Source organism: Pleurodeles waltl, chromosome 8 (genome assembly GCF_031143425.1).
Source record: "Pleurodeles waltl isolate 20211129_DDA chromosome 8, aPleWal1.hap1.20221129, whole genome shotgun sequence".
Classification (NCBI taxonomy): Eukaryota; Metazoa; Chordata; class Amphibia; order Caudata; family Salamandridae; genus Pleurodeles; species Pleurodeles waltl.
In genome coordinates, this window is record NC_090447.1 from 12,188,860 (window position 1) to 12,212,281 (window position 23,422).

The 23,422-nt window shown below is 43.7% G+C and overlaps 1 protein-coding gene across 1 annotated transcript in view; it reads right to left on the reverse strand.

The window, feature by feature from the left end:
- Positions 1-23,422, reverse strand: part of LOC138249014 (pepsin A-like) — a 128,463-nt gene that overhangs the window by 22,585 nt on the left and 82,456 nt on the right. The window contains exons 6-7 of the mRNA XM_069203071.1: positions 22,232-22,428; positions 16,662-16,766 (exon numbers count right to left, since the gene is read on the reverse strand). Of these exons, the coding sequence (XP_069059172.1) occupies positions 16,662-16,766; positions 22,232-22,428 (302 nt within the window). The remainder of the gene's footprint in view (positions 1-16,661; positions 16,767-22,231; positions 22,429-23,422) is intronic.

The window sequence follows — 23,422 nt, forward strand, 5'->3', positions numbered from 1 at the left end:
AAGAACAGCACAAAGATCGGTTCTAGACTTCTTTAAGAAAGCATCAAAATCACTGGCAGCACTTTTAGGAGAGACTTTCTGCTGCCCCCCCCACCCCTTTCCACCTCCGGGGTCAACTTATGCACCAAGAAATTTGCTAAGCAATGCACAGCATGCTTCTTGAACCTGGTACATAATGGGTCGGTCTATAACACAATTATAGAAATATCACCAAACAGTATCATAGATAACACAACATCAGCAGTTCCAAATCACATGGCTTATGATGAACGGATTGAATATGGTAGTGGAAACGTCATCTTCACTAGTCTCTGAAACCCCTCAGCCTTCCCGCAGGCTTTATATAAACAGCAGTACAGGGTCCACGCAGCTGCAACTCACACAGCACCCAGTCCACAGAAAAGCAGTCTGCCATTGGAAAGAGTATTTTTTCATCTCAGCGTGGAACCATTAGGTCTGCTGGCTCTCACGCATGACCCCCTGTGCTGCTGCGGAAGGGAGACAGGTGGTCAGTAGCGAAAGAAAGTATAGTGACTCTTTTGAAGCCCAGCACTACACGCCTTACAATCTTAGCCAGATGGACTTACTGAGCACTCAGAAAAGGTCATTTTCTCTGCTAATTGAAATGGATGCAGACCAGAGTGATCTACTGGCATTGATTAATGCAATCCTGATAGCCACAATAAATGCCCTCACTTGGCAGTCGGATGAGGTAGAGATGCAATTGGACCTCATACATGCACTAGCCAAATCCAATAATAAACTAGAAGTTAAGTTAAGAGCCCTGAAACAAAGAGGACTAGGCATCAGCACTAAAGCATCCAGCATCTTTACACCTGCGTGTGTCTGCACGCCAACTGTGAACAAACTGTCTTCTTTGCTGAAGGTGTTGACTACCATGATCACAGAATGGAAAATAGCCCTGGAAAGCTCAGGCTCTGCCAGGCCACTAGTGTCTGACCCAGTGCAAACCAAATGAGTAAATCAGACTACAGTGATCGCATTAAATCCCAATCCCGGCCCCAATCCCTTAGTCGGATAACTCGCTGAACTTCTCATGTGTTGGGAGAATGTGCAATTAGAGGCCAGGACAACTCCACAACAATCTTCTACTACACCCCAATAGGAAACGATGACGCAGAGATCTACAGACACTTCTAATGACTTAGCGAACAACAGAGATTCATACTGGCCAAAGGCACTATGAAAGAGAGCCACAAAGGGGTTAAAGAAAGCAAAGAACAAGGCAAAAAAGGATAAATTATAGGCACAGCAAAGCATTGAACTAACCGTGGCACCTCCTGATGAAATAAGCACATAGCACGTTTTTAAGTGCAGGAAGACTGACAAAAATCAGAAATCTCCGCAATTCTCAGACAATCAGCCTACACAGAGTTCTCTAAGCAATCAATTACTGGCCTAAGTTCGTGCACATAATAAGAGCAGGACATGCACAAAGCCCAGTGAGCCGTCCGGCCACTTAACCTTAACAAAAACTACACTGGATCCCGAACCCGTAACCTCTGTTCCGGTCAGTACCAGCGACCCGAAGCGCAAAGGTTAGCTGACCCATTATCTGTCGCGTTACGATCCGACGCCACAGCTAGACGTAAACTCGGAAAATCAAGGCCCATATTTATACTTTTTGACGCAAAACTGCGCCAACGCAGTTTTGCGTCAAAAAGATTAGCGCCGGCTAACGCCATTCTGAAGCGCCATGCGGGCGCCGTATTTATTGAATGACGTTAGCCGGCGTTAGCCGCCGGCGCTGTCTGGTGTGCGTTAAAAAAAACGACGTACACCAGGCAGCGCTGGCGTAGGGGGAAAATGGCGTATGGGCATCCAGAAATGGTGCAAGTCAGGCTGAGGCAAAAAATTCGCCACAACCCGATTTGCGCCATTTTTTTACGATGCCCATCCCCCATTGAAATGACTCCTGTCTTAGCAAAGACAGGAGTCATGCCCCCTTGCCCAATGGCCATGCCCAGGGGACCTCTGTCCCCTGGGCATGGTCATTGGGCATAGTGGCATGTAGGGGGGCACAAATCAGGCCCCCCTATGCCACAAAAAATAATTAAAAAAAATACTTACCTGGACTTACCTTAATGTCCCTGGGGTGGGTCCCTCCATCCTTGGGTGTCCTCCTGGGGTGGGCAAGGGTGGCAGGGGGTGTCCCTGGGGGCTTGGGAGGGCACCTCTGGGCTCATTCTGAGACCACAGGTCCCTTAACGCCTGCCCTGACCCAGGCGCTAAAATCCAGCGCAAATGCGGGTTTTTTAGACCCGCCCACTCCCGGGCGTCATTTTTGCCCGGGAGTATAAATACGACGCATATGCATCGCAGTCATTTTTTAAGACGGGAACGCCTACCTTGCATATCATTAACGCAAGGAAGGTGTTCACGCAAAAAAATGACGCTAACTCCATGAACTTTGGCGCTAGACGCGTCTAACGCCAAAGTATAAATATGGAGTTAGTTTTGCGTCGAAATTGCGTTAAAAAAAAACGACGCAATTTCGGCGCAAACGGAGTATAAATATGCCCCCAAATGTCACAGAAGAAAATAACCAGGAAGGAACAAATGCTCCGAAGAACAGCACACCCTCTGCCAAGTTCATCCTTATTCCTCAATACTGCACAAAAGGCAACCATGACATTTTGAATCGTTCAAACCTGCTACGGTTATTTAAGGCACTACCAGAGGCGATCAACATAAATTCAGACGACATCTTGAGAGTAGCATTTAAGGCTCTACCTGAATACACTAATCACCATGAATCAAATATATTGACCTTAAGCACCTCGGCACTGGCCGAACGGATATTGGTGAACACGTGGACTCTCGAGGAATGGGCTATAATGGCAGAAATGATCGGCCAGCCTAAATATCCTATTCCGCTAAAAAAAATCAAGTGAAATCCTACACCAAAAATCTAGCACTCATAGTATTTTAAAAGGTGTAGGTCACCTCACCAGAAGTTGGTTGAACAATAATCTCTCCATATCTTGTACTTACTCAACCCCAACGAATTGCATCAGAAAAGTGTCTCTTGACCCTGGAAATGAAATCGGTACAAACTAGAGCCCGCTACCTCTCATCGATATTCCTAGCAACAATAACCAGGCATGGATGTCGGAACGCCATCTGTCAGTTGTCTCTTGGAATGTGGCAGGCATGAAGAGACTTCTGAAACATGATGCAGCTCAACAGCTCCTGAGGAATGCTGATTTACTATTCCTTCAAGAAACTTGGTTAACTTCCCCTCTGGTAATTCCCGGATTCAATGAAATACAACAATTTTCAAGAAAAGAAACATCTTCAGGCGGCCTTCTGGTGGCCTTTCGATACATTTAAATGTCAACCTAGATTTTAAAGCCTGCAAGGTGTCTACCCAAGAGCCAATGCTGCAAGTAATAAGGTTGGAAACCTCAACCTCAAAAGGCCATACGCTAAAATCCCTTGCAGTTAATCTCTACTTCAATTCTTTTGGCAAAATTGGGGCAGAAAAGATGTCACAATTAGTAGAAACCCTGGACGACGTACTCTGTGACCATTCTGGCTACAATACCATAATATGCGAGGACGTCAACCTCAGATTCATAGGAACAAGGGCAGACATTCATCAGCCGATATGCTTGGAGGCCCAACAACTTCAATATCTGCTCAGCAAACATGGCCTTTTTTCTATCCAGCATTCAAGAAATAAGTTTCCCTGCACAGACGTTTCCAAACACTTTTCAGGGTAAGAATACCCTGGACTACATCTTTCCTTAGAGGACCTAATTAACTGACTGGTATCCTTTGAAATCCTACAAATAAACGCCAGTGATCATCTCCCACTTATAGTAAATCTTGAAGTGAAACCAAGTCATTTGGAAAGCCAAAAGTTAATAGGAGCCTCGAGGGGGATGAAGATCTGCAGACAATCAAGCCAATAAAATGGCGACCGATTGTATCCAAGGTATGCAATTCTTGTAAAAACTCAAATGGCTCCATTCTGCTGTCAATGACGGGAGAAACCCTTCAAATCATTTGGCCAGACATCACCAAGAATCTTTTACAACGAGCAGGATCCTTCACCACCCCTCAGCGAAGCCACGTAAAAGCCCTTCCTCATCATCCTATAATACAAAGTAAGCAGAGAACATTATATGGCAAAACTAGGAACTCTTCAAGAAAAATGGAGCACAAGCAGTTCGTCCTTAAAACGTAAACACACGGAAAGGGAGTCTGTCCATATTTACTCCCTGATAAGAAAATATAAACATATTGACCTATGGAGGTACATTAAAAACAAGTTGGGCCAGAGAGACTTACAAACCAATGTGATAAATGAAGACTCCTGGATAAAACATGTAAAAAAATATATGCAGCCGACCTACTCCCTCTAGAACAACCAAGGGGCAAAGCTGGCACGTATGACACTCACCGGGATCCAGGACTTGCCCCCTCTCTGGGCAAAATTGTCATCATTTTGCACAGCATGAAGTCGTCCAGTGCCCCCGCCCCAATGGCATTCCAACACAAATCTTCAGGGAATATATGGAGCTTTGGTGGCCAATTCTCTCTGCCCTTTATTGCTCCTGCCTAGAATCTCAGGAAGTATCACCTAATTGGAGAGGCTCCACATTACACCCAATTTATAAAAAAGGGGACACGCAAGATCCAGCTTGTTACTAACTTATTTCCCTATTGGGTATCGAAGCATATGGCTTCGCCTCAGTTCTTCTTAAAGAATGACAAAGCTGGGCGGAGGCCACAGGGATAGCCCCCCTCTGTCAAACTGGTTTCAGGATGAAATCTGCGACCACTGATAACATCGTGGCACCTCTCTTTTCTGATACATGCGGCTAAGAAGTCCCCTCCACTCTTTGCTTGCTTTGTGGATTATTCTGCAGCCTTTATTGCGGTGGACAGGAACTTGTTATGGAGTAAACTCCAAAGCTGGGGAATCCCAAGCAAGTTATTAAGGGCAATAATTTTACTTTACAAGATCCACTTGGGTAAGGGTTAAGCTGTCGAGCTCTGCCTTCAGTAAGGGGATCCCCACCAACAACGGGTTAAAGCAAGGATGTCTGTTAGCACCCCTGTTATTTAACCTTTATAAAGCAGATATGTCCCAGGGGCTGAAACATGAAAACTTGATCCCACCAAAAATTGGGAATATTAAAATCACCCCTTACAATATGCAGACAATATTGTGCTGCTGTACCATTAAAAAATTGGGTTACAAAAAGTATCAACTGCCCTGCATGGTTACAACACAGCAAATAAAATGAAGGCAAATGTTTCCAAGACTAAAGTAATAATCTTTGGAGGGTGACTTTAACATCAGCATTCAGCTGGAAAATGGGGACACTCACCCTTAGTGGCACAGACGTGTATAAGTATCTGGGAGTGTGGTTATTGGCAAAGGGAAAGTCCAAAGTCCATCCACATCAACTGAAGGTAAAGGCAGAATTCATAATAACCAGATGTTACAGCTAAACTATCTCATAGAAAGTCCCTCTTCCAGACTAATTCTTCAGGTCGTCAAAGCCTCTCTTCTTACAGCTCTAAACTATGGCCGCAAAGCCTGTCCAGGCCAATTCACCACACTGGCAGAATGCTCCAAGTTAAATCATATAAGAGTGTTCAAGTTGCCACAATACATAAGGAGCCATCTGAGGAGGCTAGAATGTGGCCTGGAAGGCCAGAACTGGGCCCATTTGGGCACCTTCCTGAAATATTACCACAGGATAATTATGGCCTCACCTAACACTCTGAAATCAACTCTCTTTACCCTATCTTTGAAACAAAAGTGAATCGCTGGTCACAATACCTAACCACAGCATTAATTGACCTTCCAATTGATCAAGCAGGACTGATCAAACTGGTGCAGTCACGTATTTCCATCCAGTCTATGCTGAAAAGGCAGATAAAAATGCTTTCCTGTGCAAGTGACCTGAAAAAACTGAGTAACATCCCTGCGCAAGAAGTGGTTGCGGTATTTTATATGAACAATTCACAGCACATGGCACCTCAAGAAAGCCTGTGTGACACAGATTGAAGTCGCAAGGTTGTTTGGCCTGAAGATAAAGGAGCTGAGCCCAAAATGGCACTCTCTCCAAAATAAAAAATAAAAGTTGTAGGCTCTGTGGATACAAAACAGAGATATTTAACCATTTATTATGCTGCACTGATGAATGCACAGCGCACTTTATTAAGACCACTTTTCCTTCGTCCTGGTATAAGAACCTGTAATGAGGCCAGATCACTGGTGTTTTCCCTGAAGGAGCCAGTTGAAATGACCAAATTTGGGAAGTTTATCTCTCAGCTGCAAGCAAAACTGAATGAATGCTCCACATTCACCCACAATTTTTAATCTAAATTAGATTATTTGCTATAAATTGCACTTCACATATGTTTGCACAACACTGTGATACTACTATTTTTGTATTTTTTTAAATTGTGCTCTTTGATCTTAAAGCTGTGAAAATATATGCAAAGGTTTTAACTTTAAAGGTTCCGCCGGCTTTGACCTTGACAGATGTTCTCCATGCTATGCAATACCTCAAATAAATGATAGCGCTCAATAGTAGTGCACCCTCTAGATTATCTCCCTGTAAGAGGACGATATGCACTTTTAGGTATTCCACTGCATCTTTTTTAAGTATTTCTTGTTAATGTCATAATAAGATAGCTTGTTGAAATTTTAAGAAGTTGGTGATTTGGAATGTTGTTTTGAACTTTTAATACATATGGCAGATATTGATCTGTTATTATAAAATGTAGCATCTTTTCACCAATATCGCAATCTTATCTCCTGATAGTAGTACATCTGTTAACACTATCTTATTTATTGTCTGTAGATGATTTGTACTGAACGTATGCATGTCATTCTGTTCTACACATAGGCATGATATGATTTGTCAGGATGAATGCTCTGTGGGTTGCATATTTCACATTTACATTTCTTCTGATTTTTCCTTGTTTTACTTCTGTGTATTTTTTGGAACGATTTTAAGTAATCATGCAATAAAGTTATATACCCTGGAGTAACCCTTATTTTGGCGTAAAGGTATTCAAGGTGTGGGGTTGCTGCATCACACCAAAAGTGCGACTGGAGAGGTTTGAAGCAATTCAGTTCAATGAAACTCCACTGATGCCCACTGGCCATAGTTGTTCCAGAAAATTGCCATGAGGCATAGTGTCAAATGCTGCAGTGAGATATAACACACTGGACTCATCACTCACCATGACCCGTCAAGTCAACTCTGTTGCATCCTCCTGCTTTCACACACTCCACCTACTCCAGAAGATCTACAAGTGGATCCCGAGGGACTGCTGCAAAACAGTAACCCAGGCCTTGGTTACCATCAGACTCGACTATGGCATCACCCTCTACACCGGCACCACCCAGAAAAACCTGAAGAAACTACAGCACATCGAGAAAAGAGTTAATTTCAAACTCCTCGTCCATGCATACAAGGCCCTCCACGACCTAGCACCAGCCTACCTCAGCCACCACATCACCTTCCACTCCTCCACCAGACCTCTCCGCTCCACTCAACAACCACTAGCCACCCACCCCGCATACGGACGACCACGGCGGGTGGAAGATCCTTTGCCTACCTTGCGGCAAAGAGCTGGAACACCCTGCCCTTGCACCTCAGGCAGTCACTAGCGCTACCTCAATTGTGTAAGGACCTCAAAACCTGCCTCTTCAACTGAAGATCAGAGAATAAACCCCTTTAGCACCTTGAGACCCTTTATGGGTGAGTAGTTGAGCTCTATAAACTCTGATTTGATTTGATTTGCAACATTGTGTGCACAGTGGTGTCTCCTTCATCAGTGATACACCAGCGTTGCTCAGAAGAAAGCAGCAGTGCAGATTCAGTACTGTGGCAAGGGCGGAAACCCAACTGACTTCTGTGCAGTACCTCTTTAGCCTTGAAGAACCACATCAACTGCTTATTAGCACACTTCTCCGCTACCTTAGCGGCGAAGGGCAGAAGTGAAATAGGTGTCAGATTCTGATTTATTAGGGTCTAGTGCTGGCTTTTTTACAAGGGGGATGACAAAGGCATGCTTCCAATCATAGAGGGCTTGGCCAAGCTTAAAAGACAAGTTCACAAACTCCAGAAGGACAGGGGCAATAACCCCAATCCTTGCTCTAATATCCTAGTAGGTGCTGGGTCCAAAGGTGACCTAGATTTAATTTTGGCACTCACCTGCTAAAAATTCCGTCACAGACGTTAAGTGTAAACTGGTCACACCTCTGATCCCCGGAGGATGAAGCATGATTTCTGGCAGGTAGACTCTCTGAACTGTTGTGGGAGAGTTGAATAGATCTTATCTATCTTAGCTGCAAAACGATTGAGCAATTTCCTAACATCTTTATACTGAAGCTATCAATATAGCGGCCATGCAATCCAGGGATGTTAGGGACCTAACAATGGAGAAAATCTCTTGTGCTGAGTTGTGTGCAGAGTAAATTTTCTGCCAATAGAATTTCTACAGCAGGTCCTAATTTGATTATGGTAAGCTTTTTGGTCCTGTCTGTAAATATCTCTTTCAGAGGCGTAGTAGATTCTGCGCCATTGTAGCTCTAGGTTTTTTTCCCTTTTTTTTAGGACTCTAAGCTCATCACAGAACCACTTAGACAAAGGTGAGGAGTGGGCAAGATATTGTCTCTGCATGGGAGCTATGTCATTTAGTGCACTGCTGATCTAGAAGGAGGGACAGATTTTTCTAATACCAAGGTGAAGAGTTCAGCAATAACTTTCGTCCATTTCCATGTCAGGTGTTATCGTCCATAAATAGTTAGATTGTCATTATGAGGTCCCCTAACATGAAAAGGTATAACATAGGGATCTGACCAGAGCACAAGGACAGGAGCAGAAACAGTAGTATTAGAAGAGTTGGACAAAATCGGGTCAAGAATGTGGCCCAGTCTAAGTGATAGAGACAGTACCAGTTGCTTCATCTGGCACACAGCTATATCATCAATTAGGGTTGTTACATAATGGTAGGAGGGAGCCTCAAAATGTAGGTTAAGGTCCCCCAAAATGAAGAAGGTAGAGTATTTCAGAACCAGCTGGGTCGTGATGTTAGCCAGATCAGTCAGAAAGGGAGCGGGCGGGCTGGGCGGTCGATAGATAAGTAGTACTGCTAGTGTGCAACTGCTAGAGAGCGCCAGGGAAAAAAAGCAGCCTCACAGCCTTTAAAACTCAAATCATTAATGGTGTAAGAGAGTGATTGTTTATAAATAATAGCCAATCCTCCCCCTCATCCATCGTTAAACTCCACATTTCTCTCTGAGCTTGTACTTTATTTTCAGACATCACAGCTCAGAAACAGAAAGACACCAACCTTCCTGTTTAGGATCTGTACCGTCTGAAAATAGAACACTAGGTCAGAGACATATCATGGTAAATGAATTCACTTTATGAACTTCAGACTGATAAAACAGGTACTCGGATCTGCACTAGTAAAATCCATCATGACTCAACCCTAGGTCACAGGAAAATTCAACCACATCAACCCCAAACGTGTTACCAATAACAGCAGGAATCTAATTCAGATTGTGCTGTGCTGTCCAGTTGAAGCTGCCACTGAACAGGGGGAGGGGAATAAAAAAAACAAAGAAAAAGAAAACCACTTACCTCTTTCCTACAGAGATTGGTTTGTCTCCTCCATCCTCTTCCCTTAGGCACACAGGCTCCCAGACTTCCCTCCAATCATGACGCTGTTGTCACCAGCATGACAGAAGCGCCATGATTAATGTGACCGACCTGCTTCGGAGCTCAGGGAGTGGCACCCTGTGCACTTTCTCTTCCCAGCTGTTCAATACAGCCTGGTGGAGAAATGCAAAGTGCGCATGTTTGTCGGCCGGCCAAACACACATGCGCACTTAAGGTGTACCTACCACTTCTCCCTCTAGCTCCCTCCAGCCACGCCCTAACCTGGCTCACCTAAAAACAAAATGATAATAACTCTTTGTTATTATCATTTTATTTTACCTTCCCCTTCTGCTGAAAGCAGGGGTGGATGCTCCTCCACCTTAGCGGAGGAGCCACCCCTGGTGCCACCTACAAAGCTGTTCAACTCAAACCCACTGTACCCACTGTACCTCTTGAAACTGCTTTGTACTTTGGATGACTAAAGAGACCTCTCAAGTGAAACATGTTGGAACAAGATTTAGAATTTCAGAGGGGGCATGACTGCATAGCGCAAGGTGGCCGCTGCTCCGTAGAGCTCTGTGGGGCTTTGGCGTGTCAGTGGGAAACAGTGCATATCAGATTGCTGTTTCATCAGCCCTTCAGAGCTCCTAGATGTCAGATTGACTTCACACCGACACGATGAGCATAACTGCGTCCTCCATATTTTCTCTTTACAAAGCGTGCCTGAGGTGAATCTCTCCACAATGAGATGCTTTTGTTCATTTAGATGCTCCTATTTAGTAGCACATTGTCTTCTCTCAAGTATGAGAGCATTATTAATCTTTAATTAATGCTAATATGTTTTCCTCAAATATTTATTATAGGTTTTGTACATTCCAAAAACAAATCTGCCCAACAAAAATGTGCTTCTATTCTGGCACGCATTAGGGCCCTCAAACATAACTATTATACAAGTAAAAATAACAATCTGATCTTGAAGCCCTAGGGTCTGCCGGTGGCCTCCGCCGTCATATTACGATGTTTTCACCGGGCTAACTGGCTGAAACATTGTATTACAACTTTTCCACCGGTCAGCCAGGTGGAAACAGTGCAGCAGCATTTGCCTTGGCTGAGGCCAAGGCAGTCGCACAGAGGGTGACCCTAGCATCCTCAGAATGCACAATGTCGGCTGTAGCAGACAGTGCACATTCCGAGGGTGCTAGCAGGGCAGCCGCTGCACTGCCAAATACATGGTTGCGTGCAGTGCAGGGGCCCCCCTGTGGCCTCCTGCTCTGCCCTTCCACCAGCCTTTTAACAGCTGAGTCACCGCCATGAAAAGGCTGGTGGAAAGGGAAGTCATGATCAGCATGGCGGTGCCACACTCAGCACTGCCATGACTGACTACGACTTTAACTGCCACCAACTCATCAGGATCCCTGATCCTGGCGGTGGCAGAGGTCTCCTGGCGATCTGACCATCAGGATCATAAACTGGCGGTCAGACCACCACGAGTGCCGCGGTCTGACTGCCACAAGTTTGGCGGTCTCAAGACTGGCAAACTCATATTTAGGCCCTTAGTTACAGCTAAGATTGAATTCAACAAGTATATAACTATACAAGCCTGTGGTACACTCCTTAAATTAAACAACAAATATTATGGTGGAAATAATAAAGCTGATTCCCTCCTAGCCTGCTACTTAAAATGTAGAAAGGAAAAGACAGCTATGCAATCTTAAACCTAGAGCTTCACCACTGATTGACTTCTCAGCTTTAGAACAACTGTTTCAAATGGAAGAACTCTACACAAGCGTACAGTCTTTTCCTAAAGGAAAAGTCCCTGTCCTGATGGCTTTACACCTGAATTTTATCTCCATTTTGCCAAAGTCCTCTTTCCCAAATGTTCTAAATGAATTACTCACTTCACTGATTCAAACTCTGCTTCTGGCTCCTTTGCGGAAGCCATTATCTGCTTAATCCCTATGAAAGATTGCAACCTGACCCAATGCAAAAACTGTAGACCCCTCTCCTTAATCAATACTGGTTGTAAAATATTTCCAAAGCTTTGGTCCTTCGCTTAATCCCTGTAATGCCTGACCTCATGGATGTTCATCAAACTTCTACATTCCTCACAGAAACGTGGCAGATAATTCTCGTACCGTCCTAAATATCATCAATAAAGCTCACAAGATGAAGGACCCCTCAGCAGCATTATCTTTAGATACTAAGAAGGCTTTCTATAGAGTCAATTTGAGTTTATTAATGAGGGCTCTGCAGTGGCATGGTCTTGGTCCTAATTTTATTCAACTCACATCCTTGCTATATTCCACACCACATTCCTCGGTTATTGCAAATGGTGTTTGTTCCCCCTACTTTCCTCTTAACAGAGGATCTCTTCAGGGATTCCCCTTATTTCCCTTATTATTTGTTCTAGCCCTGGAATCTTTTCTTTATCAGCTAAGGACTTCCAAAGATTTTACAGGATTTAAAATTAAAAATACATTAAATGTACAGCATATGTCAGTGATATTCTCTTATTTATGTCACATTCAGATCAATCCCTTCCTGCTTTTTTTCATGAGTTAAATCTGCCTCATCGGGATACAAACTCAATGTAGACAAAACAGAAGTACTGCCACTGGACAAATATTGTTCCAAAAATATCTTTGTCGATGTGGGTCTTTCCAGAAGCTCTTCTAAAAGTAAATGTTTAGGCATATGGTAGACTTTTCAAGTTATACAGATCATTTGTGGAGAACTGGCAGTGGTTTGGAGACACACACCTCTCTGGAATTTCTACCAAGTTGTTTGGGCTCCAATAATATAACAGACTGCAAAGAGCAGAATGTGATTAGGGACCCCAGATCTCCTATATCTCACATATTAGAATAGGTCTTGAGATGATGGGACCCCCTTTCAAGGAACTGGTGGGCCATGAAGGGTTTGGGACCCCTAAGCCACAGGGGCTGCAGAAGACTGCATTGATGCCTGTAGTTTGTTTGTGGTACGCGGGTGAATGCAACCGCATGGTGGAAACCTGACCCTGAAACTGCCTGGTTTTAAGTTTTTAAAAAATTCAAGGTGGTTGTTGATAATTCTTATTCTAACAGGACTCGCATTCCACAGCATGGCAATCTAGAATGAGAAAGACTTCCTGCCAGCAGTGGGGCCTGTTTGAAACAGAAGAGCTAATTTTACACAAGATGCTGGGTTTACATTAAACGAAGAGTGGTCCGGAACTGTGCATGGTTTTGCATGCAATACACACAGCTTTAGCCTTCAGGTACCCTTGTGAATACTGTGACAGTTCCAGTTCAAACATTTCTGTGTCCATTACTTTGCCTTCTTAGAATTTACTGTTTGTATTATTTGCCTTTTTCAGACTTTTCTACTTCTTTCATAGAAAGTGTGAAGTTTCAGACAGGTGAAGAAATGTTTGCCGACTGTAGCTGCTGTTGGGATTGTTTATAGTTTTAAATATATACAGTCAAATGATAATTGAGTTGATGCGTTTCTTGTCATTTTGATTTGTGTTTTGCTGACTTAGGCCCCCATTATAACATTGGCGGCAAATGCCAGAAGGCTGGCGGAATTCCGGCTCCGGTCATGGCGGCGGACAGCGGTAAGGTGGTGCTGCTGCCAGCAGCAGTGCCACGGCAACAGAACGGCGCCGACCATATCATGAGCCATGATACGGCCTGTTGGTGTTCTGCTGGCCGACGCTGCTGCTGGCAGCAGTGCCACGTCCCGTCTCCTGCCAGAGGACCCCCTGCAAGCAGGTAAGTTGGGCTCTCTGACAGGGGAGGAGGGTGTGGGGTGTGCATGTGTGGGTGTGTGTGTGACTGTGTTTGAATGCATGCATGCATGTGTAATGCGTGTGTGCATGAATGGGTGTGAGTGTACGTGCATGTTGTGTCGTGTGATTGCATGTGTGCCTGGATGTATGTTAGTGAGTGTTGCTGTAAATGTGTACGAATGTATGCATGCGTGGGTGAATGTGGGTATGCATTTGTGTATGGGTGTGTATGTATGTGTGTGAATGTGTGTGTATGTCGGGGGTCGGGAGAGAAGGGGGAGGGTGAGGTAGGACTCTGGGGAGGGGGGTGAGGAGACCCCTATCAGTGCCAGGGAAGCAATTCCCTGGCACTGATAGAGCCTACCGCCATGGTTTTCTTGATGATACAGAAACCACAGAAACAATAGTGGTGGACGGGGTCATAATTCCATGGGCAGCCTAGTGACGCCCGCCGGGCTGGAGACTGTTGTCTCCAGCCCGGTGGTCATTACCGCTGTGTCGGTCGGTGTGTTAAATTGGCGGTTTGGCTTTGGCCAAACCGCCAATGTCTTAATAGTGGCGCTATGCACCGCCAGCCTGTTGGCAGTACTCCCGCCACTATTACACCGACTGCCGGTGGAAATCCTACAGTAATTTTTTTCAATAATAACCAAGATAAGATAGTTCTTGCAAGCAGATCTTTTTAAAAATCCCGGGCTATAGAGGCAATTTTACTGACGGTTTGCATCATATGTCCTAGGTAGAGGGAACAGCCGGGGGAAGTGGCCTTCATCGGGTCGCTGTTATGTTCCAGCCTCTCACATGCTGCGAAAGGAAAGGAAAGGAAACAGCAAACTTGCTATTCCATAACAATAAATACAGGCATCCTCTGCAGACCATCTTACAAACTAGAGTACAAGGCTTGCTATTTACTGCTTTAGCTAAGGTCACCCTAGCCTCTAGAACTGCATGAGGGTGTTAGGATGACAGCATTAGAGTTTTTCTTGTGCTGTGTTCATTGTCCATGACATGTTTTGCTGCTTTGCTTTTCATATTCAATGTGGTTATCATTCACATTTCATGCACTAGGTTAGGATTTTGAAAAAAGAAATTCTAACATACATGTCCTGTTTGTTAGTGCTACCTTTAAGTGTGATGTTCATCAATTAAAGAGGGTTTGTAGCCCCACTGTGTAGTGAACTCATCTGGTGCGACTGATCATTACCAGGAAACACTTCCTACACAGTAATGCTCAGTAGGTTGTAGATGGTTGCAGTTCAATTGGATTTCTAATTCATATTGACACACTGGCTACGTCCTTGCACCAGTGGGTTCAAAATCCAACCCCTGTGACTCGGGGAGGGTACTTCCAGAGAACATATCACTACAGGGAACCACTGTAAGGATCCGCGGGGCAGTGATATGTGGTTACGAATATATATATTTACGACTTGTCCGAATACAGTCATGTATAGTGATGCACAAAACAACAATAAGACTATAAGAGTCCAATCAAAGTATCCAAAGTTCCATATCTTCTTTTACTTCTTTTCAAAGAAGGACACATGGTTTCAAAACTCCAAATGTTACACCCAAAGACAAAGTCAATGCGTTTCGTTTACCCCTCTAAACTTCTTCAGGGCATTTAAATTAAGCACAGCAAATGTGCCACAAAACGATTTTCGTCAATGTATGTTTCCTCATGCATATGTTTTTCATATGTATACAGGGTTCCAGCTTTAGTGCAAACGCATGATCCTTTGTATTTTAGACCAGGCCACCCCTGTTTGATTAGACATTTATATTCTTATAGTTCATTGGTGCATCACTATATATGGTTGTATACTGTCTGTACAGCACCCATTTGAGCAGGGATCTTTGAGGTGTGTGCACATCGTCTTTCGCATCTTAGCTCATGTGATTGAAACATTTACAACTTGTCTGAGTGCTTTGTTCTGTGTCTCCTGGAGCCAGTATAGTGGATAGTGTGAAACCCCAGGTTAATGGCCATTGCCATAGTCTAGGCAGCTATAGCCTGTATATCTTTGGGGAAACATTGGCATGCAAAGATGCAGCAGAGGGAGGATATGACACAGAATGCTCCTTTGATATTTTGCAATCTGCCTTACATGTGACACAGTGGAGCCAATAACCACTGCCAACATTCATGCTTGAAACAAGGATAACTGAGGGTTGACTGAGTTCTGTTGGCAACATGGAGGAGGGATGGTGGTTGGTCTCATTTTCCAAAAAGTTGGCCTTGATGTGCTCAACGGCATGACCGTTACCTCTATGTCTTGCCTTGTACATTATGCTACCCCCTAATTTCTCAAGTTTGTGCAAACATGTTAAAATTAAGAATAATTTTGCTTCTCTTAGAAGCCCTTCATAATGGATAATCAAAATCCTCTATAAAACAACACATACGTTTGGCAGCCGACTCCACCACCGCCCGAGAGTCACTATTGGGCGCAAGGCACTGTTGACATTAATCACAGGAGAGCCCTGCTATGCACGTCCACCAAGCTGTGCCTACTAGCCCCACAGCCATTGAGCAGTCCGAGGGGTGAAACAGGGCTTCCAGCGGCTCTAAGGTTGATCGCCAGCGCAGCTCCAGGGAGCTCAGGGAGCCATGCTGCAGATGCAGCCAGCGGGTGGTGGGCAGTACTGCAGGACAATGTTCAGGGCCAGTGAAGGCCGCCTTCCCCTCTAGGCCTGGGACACAATGATAAAGAGGAGCAGGTCCAAGTCGGTATCAGTGGTGACGCTTCTGTGCAATCCATAGAACAGGATCACTCGTGCCGCGGGTAAGAAGTTTGCAGGATGGTGCTGGGTGGGCTCAAGTCATGGAGCTCTTTCATTCCATGTCCACTCTGGTCGCCATCTTGGCTACGCCCCCACAGTGAGGCCTTTTAAAGAAAATCTAATCGGCAACTTTCATTGGGCTAATCGTTTGATAAATATTTCATTATGAAGTAACCAGTAGCTTAGGCACAGCACACTCTGAATGCTCTAACTAAATGCATAGACATCACATTAATCACAAGTGTTCTCCCCTCTTTATCTAATGAATATCAGAATCCTAGCAGATTCAGTACCCGGCTCCACACACACTGCCTTAGACAAAGATGCATTAAATCGATATTCCTGCTCAACACAGAAAAATGATTTGCTAAGATAGAGCTGCACCATTTGGACCTATTGGTCTTGTAAATGTATTTGTAACAAAATGGATGCAACAGTACCTGTCCAGGTTTATTTGCCAATAGTACTGATCGCTAACAGGTACCCAGGTAAGATTTCTTGAGTCATATCCTCCGAAGGTGAGCACACTCCCAGCCTCTGAGCTGCTGTGGAGATAAGAAAACATGAGTGAGTGGATGCCAAGAGCCAGAGGTGAGGATTCCTTGAGAGCTGAACTCACAGTAACCCAGCCTATGCACAACTTAAAATATACAACAGCCAATCCCAGATCTCCAAGACCTACATACCTTTGCATGCTTAATGGCTCACCTTTTCAAGAAATATAACAATGGAGCATTCAGTGCACAATATGAACAAGTACATTCCACTTGATCACCACATAGCAATAAATTTAAACTAAAGCTGATCACTTTGCAGTCTGTTATACTGTTGGAGCCCAAACAACTTGGTAGAACCTCAAGAATGGTGTTTGTCTCAAACCTGCTGCCAGTTCTCCACAAATGATGTGGGCGACTTAAAAACTCTAACTCTCATGTACTTGAAACCTAAGAGAAGCATCAGTGCCTGTCCACCATGCTGTGGCATTCACCCGCGTACCACACACAAACTACACACGTCTACACATCAACATCTCTTAAGACTCACAACCCGGATTCTTGGGAAACTATTTCAAACAATCAACACTGGATGAGGAGCAGACAATTAGGACTGGACACGGACAAAAAATACCCTTTCTTTTCACCAAAAAAGGAATTAAAATTCAGTGAGAGAGTGACCGGTCTGCTGTAAAGCCGCTGCCTTTTAATCACCAGATGATGCTTCACTCCTGCGTTACCACAACCCTTCTGCACCTTTTAGGTGTGGTGGGAGCAAGGAGGAAGGAGAGAAGACAAGGCAGTTAGAGTACTTCTAGCATCCTTTCTCAAGGGGCTAATTTGTCCTATATGTGGAGCTTCAACCATAATCCTGAGTTTCATATTGATATTGATATTGAACTCAATAGTTGTGAATTATCCCTTATCCACTCTTATCTTTTGGCATGAGGGATGAGGATGGGGTTCATTGTAAACATCCCCAACCCTGCCCTGAAGTTTTCTGTTTGGGAGTTAAGTATATTTTCATTAAAAAAAAAAATCATCACATATTTGCATACTATAAGCCACAACATACTTTAATAGTAAGGTTGCTTCAGGGACCCTTGAGTAGAGTAAGGATTAAGTGAATTACACGAATTGATACATTACAATTGTAAGTGGCCCATTTATTCATGCAACCATGCATTCTTTCAATCACCATTTTGTTAAACAATGCACTAATTGAATCATTCATCAATTAATCCACCATTCCACTCAATCTTCCATTAACTCGCCAGTTTATAAAACTACATGTAGAAATCTATCAAGCTGTAAAGAAGCACATTCAATTTAAAAAGCCAGACCTGTTTGCTTTGCCAATTCTTGATTTAATTAACTTCAGTTAGGGTACATAACGAAATCACTATTCCCGACAAAAATAAATTATGTTTGCCATGATGCAATAATATTTGCACTGAATTTGGGATAATGTCATGACTGGCCCAGCACACTCACAAAGGACTTCACAGTAGCCCATTGTGCCCCAAACACCTGGGACCAGAGCAGGGAGGCGGGAAACGCCATGCACTGCTGTAGGGGGAAAACTCAGACTGTGATCCCTCTTGAGTAATGTTCCACAGTGAAGAAGCACTTGCTCACTAGCCTCAGGCCTGTCTTTGCAGGACACTAAATGGAAGACCAGACTGTGGGGACTGGGGATTTGGATCAGCCAAGGTATTTGGTTCTTCATCCAGGCCATGAGATGGCTCTTCGTGATGAGCGTACGCAGATAAGTTGTAAAGCTCCAGCAATGGCAGAGCGTGGCTTGTCCATGTTGTGCTGTTTCTTCCAGGGCATTCATCACACTCCTTTTTCATTGTCTTCCTTTGTGGTTCCTTGAGGTCAGTCCTCTTCTGCGTCACTCCTCATTACATTGCAGCTCATGACACTGAGTTTCCTCAGCTTGCAGCTTGTCTGCATTTTGGCTTCCCTCGCACCTGCCCTCTAATGGCCCTCGGTTTACAGTGATCTGCCACACTGAAGTCTGTGGGTACCTTTATTACGGGGGATCGCGTTTCATGTGTTTCAGTATTAAAAACATATTTACCTGATATCATCACATGAATGAGCAGCTACTTGCTGAACTGCTGTAGGTATCCAGGTTTCTATAATCCCTACCACTGGGTGGAAGAGAAGAGCTGTGTGAATCTCGCTCTCCCATTGTCACCATCCTAGGCACATTAACACCACCTCTGCCCTTTTACACACTATGGGGCATATTTACAAGCCCCTTGTACCACCTTGGCGTTGCCATAGCGCCAGTTTTGTTCTGCAAGGCAGTGCTAAGGTGACTTTTTTGCAATGCCAAATTTATAAAGTGGTGCAGTGCTTGCATTGCACCACTCTGCGACTCCTTGCACCACATTATACCTGCATCAGGGGCGTTCCTGCACAGAGAGGCCAGAAAAAATGGCGCAGTGAAAATTATAACATTTTAGTGCACCATTTTTTCAGTCATTTTTAACACCTGCTCAGAGCAGGCATTAAAATGACACACCCATTATATTCAATGGGCCTCCCGGTGCGTTGCTGCACTAGCGTCAACATTTTTGATGCTGGTGTAGCAAAGAGCCACAATAGCATCAAAATATTGACGCCATTTTGCTAACAACCGCCATGGTGCACCGTATTGTAAATGTACAGCGCAAACGTGGTGTTGTTAGGTGCTGGTAGGGGGGCGCAAGAAAAGTGACGCATCATCTATGATGCGCCACCTTCTCGTAAATGTGCCCCTATACCTTCTAGAAGATAACAGACATGAGTTTTTTGTAAAACATTGTGTCACAGGAAGAATTAGGCATGGATGGCAAAATAATGTTAAGCAGGATAAAGAGGAGGCCTTACAGCATGTAACACCTACACACCAGCATAAAGGTTGTGGGACAGGGCAGGGTTGAAAATAGTAATTCAGTTTCAAACCATAATTTGCTCTCCATTCTGCTGAATAAGCAAGGTCAGAGATGGAAACATCACCCAGTGTCTGCAGAGCTCTGTGGAAATGAGTCATCTTCAACAGAGACACTGAACAACATCCCAAACAGACAGGTTACAAAAGCCTGATGCTGTTCCCAATGTATTTTTTTTGCTTCCAGAAGGTGAAACCATTTAACTCTGTTTAAATGTTTTTCTGATTGGATGAAATATTTATGTTCCTTGAACTCTAGAAAAAGCTGGAAACAGGCTACAACATAACTGTGGGTTACACAGACCTAAATTAGCTCTGAGGCAAGTTGCCAATCATTCCCTTTCTTATTTGGTCCTCGTAGCGTGAACTTTGCCGCGCTCGGGCAATCAAGTGGAGCGTCTGTCTACTGGATTCCCTGATATCTACTTTCATTTCATGCTCGCTTATGGTAACAGCTGGAACATCTGTTCCCCCGGATCTCTCGTAGACCACGGAGGGTGACGAAACTGCACCTTTCCAGGGTGTCTCCACTTAGATTACCTTCGTCCAGATGATGTCCGTGCATCGAATAATCCTACAATACGGTTGAAACCACAAAACACTAAATTGTGGACTGGTTTTCTACTTGTTCAAATGTAGATGGGGATATCCCAAAAGATAGATATCCCAGGACAGCACTATAATTCCTTCCAGTCACATGTATATTGTATTTGCACACTTTCTTCACTTTGTCACTTTGCACTGTGCCGAAAACTCACTGGAGCACCTTTTACAATTTATGTCATTATAATTTAGTTTCAACCTTAATAAACCATTTAATGTTTTATACAATTTCCTTGCAGAGCACTTGCTCCACATATAAGATAGTGCTATGGATGTTAAGGGTTACACTTCCCCCTTGACGACCACCTCTCTCTGACATTGTATATACCAGGTCCATAGTCAACCAACCATTTGCTGGACAGAACACTCTAAACCAGGCCCTAAGTCTGAACATAGAAATATTAATTGCAAATTGTCCAGGGGCTCTCCGCTAACGAAGCCTCCTCCTCAGGCACAGCCTGCAGCCTTGCTGTACTGAACGTTTACCTTCTGGGTGAACTTTCAATAAAATTTCTCCCAGGTGCGAAGGTGAGCACCACCCAGACCAAATCCACTTCTTGTGTCCGCCTCCGCTCCATCACGTTGGCAATATTTTTCTATTTTGACCTGGTCTTGCACATCTAGATGTCCGCGATAGGGGCTTTAAACTTTTAGGCACTAGTTTTTACCCTAAACTTTAAAATGTATAACTCTAGTTCTACTGATTGAATTTTTTTCATTTTGGTCTCAAATAATTTATTAAAATGTACTCTATTTTTCTAAATTGGTGTCGGACTTTTCTTTTTCTGTGTTTTCACTTTAGTACTGTAAGTGGGCTGCATAAATACTTTACACATTGCCTGTAAGTTAAGTCAGACTGCTTTTATGCCAATCTAGGAGAGGGTTAAAAACAACTTAATTTAGTGACTTTTGTGTTCACCCTGCCAGGGATTGTGGCTGTCGCTTGAGCAGGGCTAACGCCCCAATCAACCAACAATCCAATTTCTCACACATTTATTCTTTTCTGTTTTATAATAGAAATACATAAGATGTCAGAGAAATCGATGGTGAGCTAGATGAGATATTGTGGCAGGTATTCAGATATGGCTCACTTGCTATACATTTGCATTTGAATGTTTAATCAGATTGCTGTTAGGAAGTTTACCTTCTTTGACGTATATGTTAAAGTTTCCAAAGTGGTAGTCACCAAAGTGTCCTGTATGAGCCACAATCAGAAGCACGTAGGAATCTTATATCGTGCCAGCACATGATTCTCTTTTCCCCTTCCCTTTTCCCACCTGGGGTTCCTTTAGTTCATATGTGTACTCTGAGAGAACTGCAGATGACTCAGGTAACTTAAGAGAGTAGGGGCATTTACATTTTGTTTTCCATGATACTCCTTCAGAGGTGAATCAGGTGAGAACTGTGACACCCACTCCACTTTTCATCTCAGGATTACCTCTCACACCATCTTATGCCATCTGTAAGTGTAGAGGTACCAACCAGGCAGCGAGGTGTCTCATACTCAAACTCAACTTATACCCAAAGATCTTAGAAGGATGGGTTTGAGAACTCATGTGATTTGTTTACCTGCAATTATGCTTGAATGTCAGAGAAATTATGCAAAATGCTGTTTTGGGTATCACAAGTGAAAATCAAATGAGTGGGAATAGGTTGTACTCAAAAGTCACTTGAGATACTGAGAAGGTTACTGGTTGATGGAGATCATCTCCATCACAAGATTCTGCTCAAACCTGTCACCGTGAGACAATTTCACCTTAAATCTCTTGAGTGTATATAAAAGTGCATAAAGTCACTCACTATATGATATAATTAAATGGTATTATTTACAACATTTCGAATTTTGCAATTTTGAATAGAAATACTTTTTAAGATATGCGGCATCCAGTGAATTTTTCATTGGTTGGAAAGAATTTGCAGTGACTTTATGACAGTACTGAAATAAAAAGTGGTCCTTGCAGTTACTTACGAGTTCAGAAAAACAGAAAACAGATCTTGCTTCAGCAAATTCTGACTCCACATGTTATCAAAGACTGGGGTGGCAGCATCAACTGAAATGCCAGGGTATGCCAGGCCCAAGATCCCATCGAAAGGCACGTAGGAGAAGAACTCACTTTCAATCTCTGTGAGACCAAAGGCCTGGGACAAAATAGTAATGTTCCCCACCTAGAAGTAGAAGGACAATGGTCAGCCACACTTCGAGAAGTTGTGTTTACACAAGATAGGGTTAGGGCAAGAGGGATGACGTAGAAGATTTTAAATCTATTTTTCTCAAGATTGAAGCAAATTTGGTAAAATATATAGATCATATTCAAGCTAGTTAAAGACATTCAATTCACTTTTAGATCACTCTGTGATGGTCACATACCATGTTTTAAGATAGCACTATAAAGGAGTAACCTATTTCATGTATATTTCACACACATGGATAACTTCAACTTCGACAGGCTTTCATGTGGTACGCAGGCTCCTTTGAATGACTATGACTCCCACTGGAGAAAATAGCTGTTCCTCATACTGAGTACAGAACTCTCTTGTCGTGCAAGATTTTGGCCCTGAATCTCTCTGGGTGTTAGCTCTTGTGAATGGGTGGGATAGCGAGGTGAAAGGTGAAGAGCAGCATGTGGGCTATACTGCCCACATCAACCTCAAGAGTACCATAGCAAACAGTAGAAAGGCCAGTCCATCTCCAGGCTCCAGGTCTTACGGTATTATTTTCTATACCAGCCTAGGTGCAACAAAGGCTAACAAGCACCGGACAGGAGTTTTTATGTTGTAGCAAACCAAGAATGTATTGACTATGACTCTAGGAACAGGTTCATAACTAGGCAGAGTAAGCGATCATCATATTGAGAACCTAAAAGAGCTAATTACCTTTTATAATAATGAGGATAGAAACTAGGTTACTTTAAGTAAACCTCAGTGAATCATATAAAACAGTTTTAGGCTAGGAAGCGACTGTACCAATGCCACCAACATTGGCAGCAACTCCATCGTCCTTTGAAGTAACAAATTGAGGCCTTGCACAGCTTAGCCTTTTCAAGACTTCTTAGGGGTCTGGATGGTCTTCTGTGCTCTGTGATGAAGCCCCATCAAAGGGAGCTAGCACCAACTCCCTGGATCATTAGCGTTAGCTACTGGAAAAGCAAGGAGACAGTTT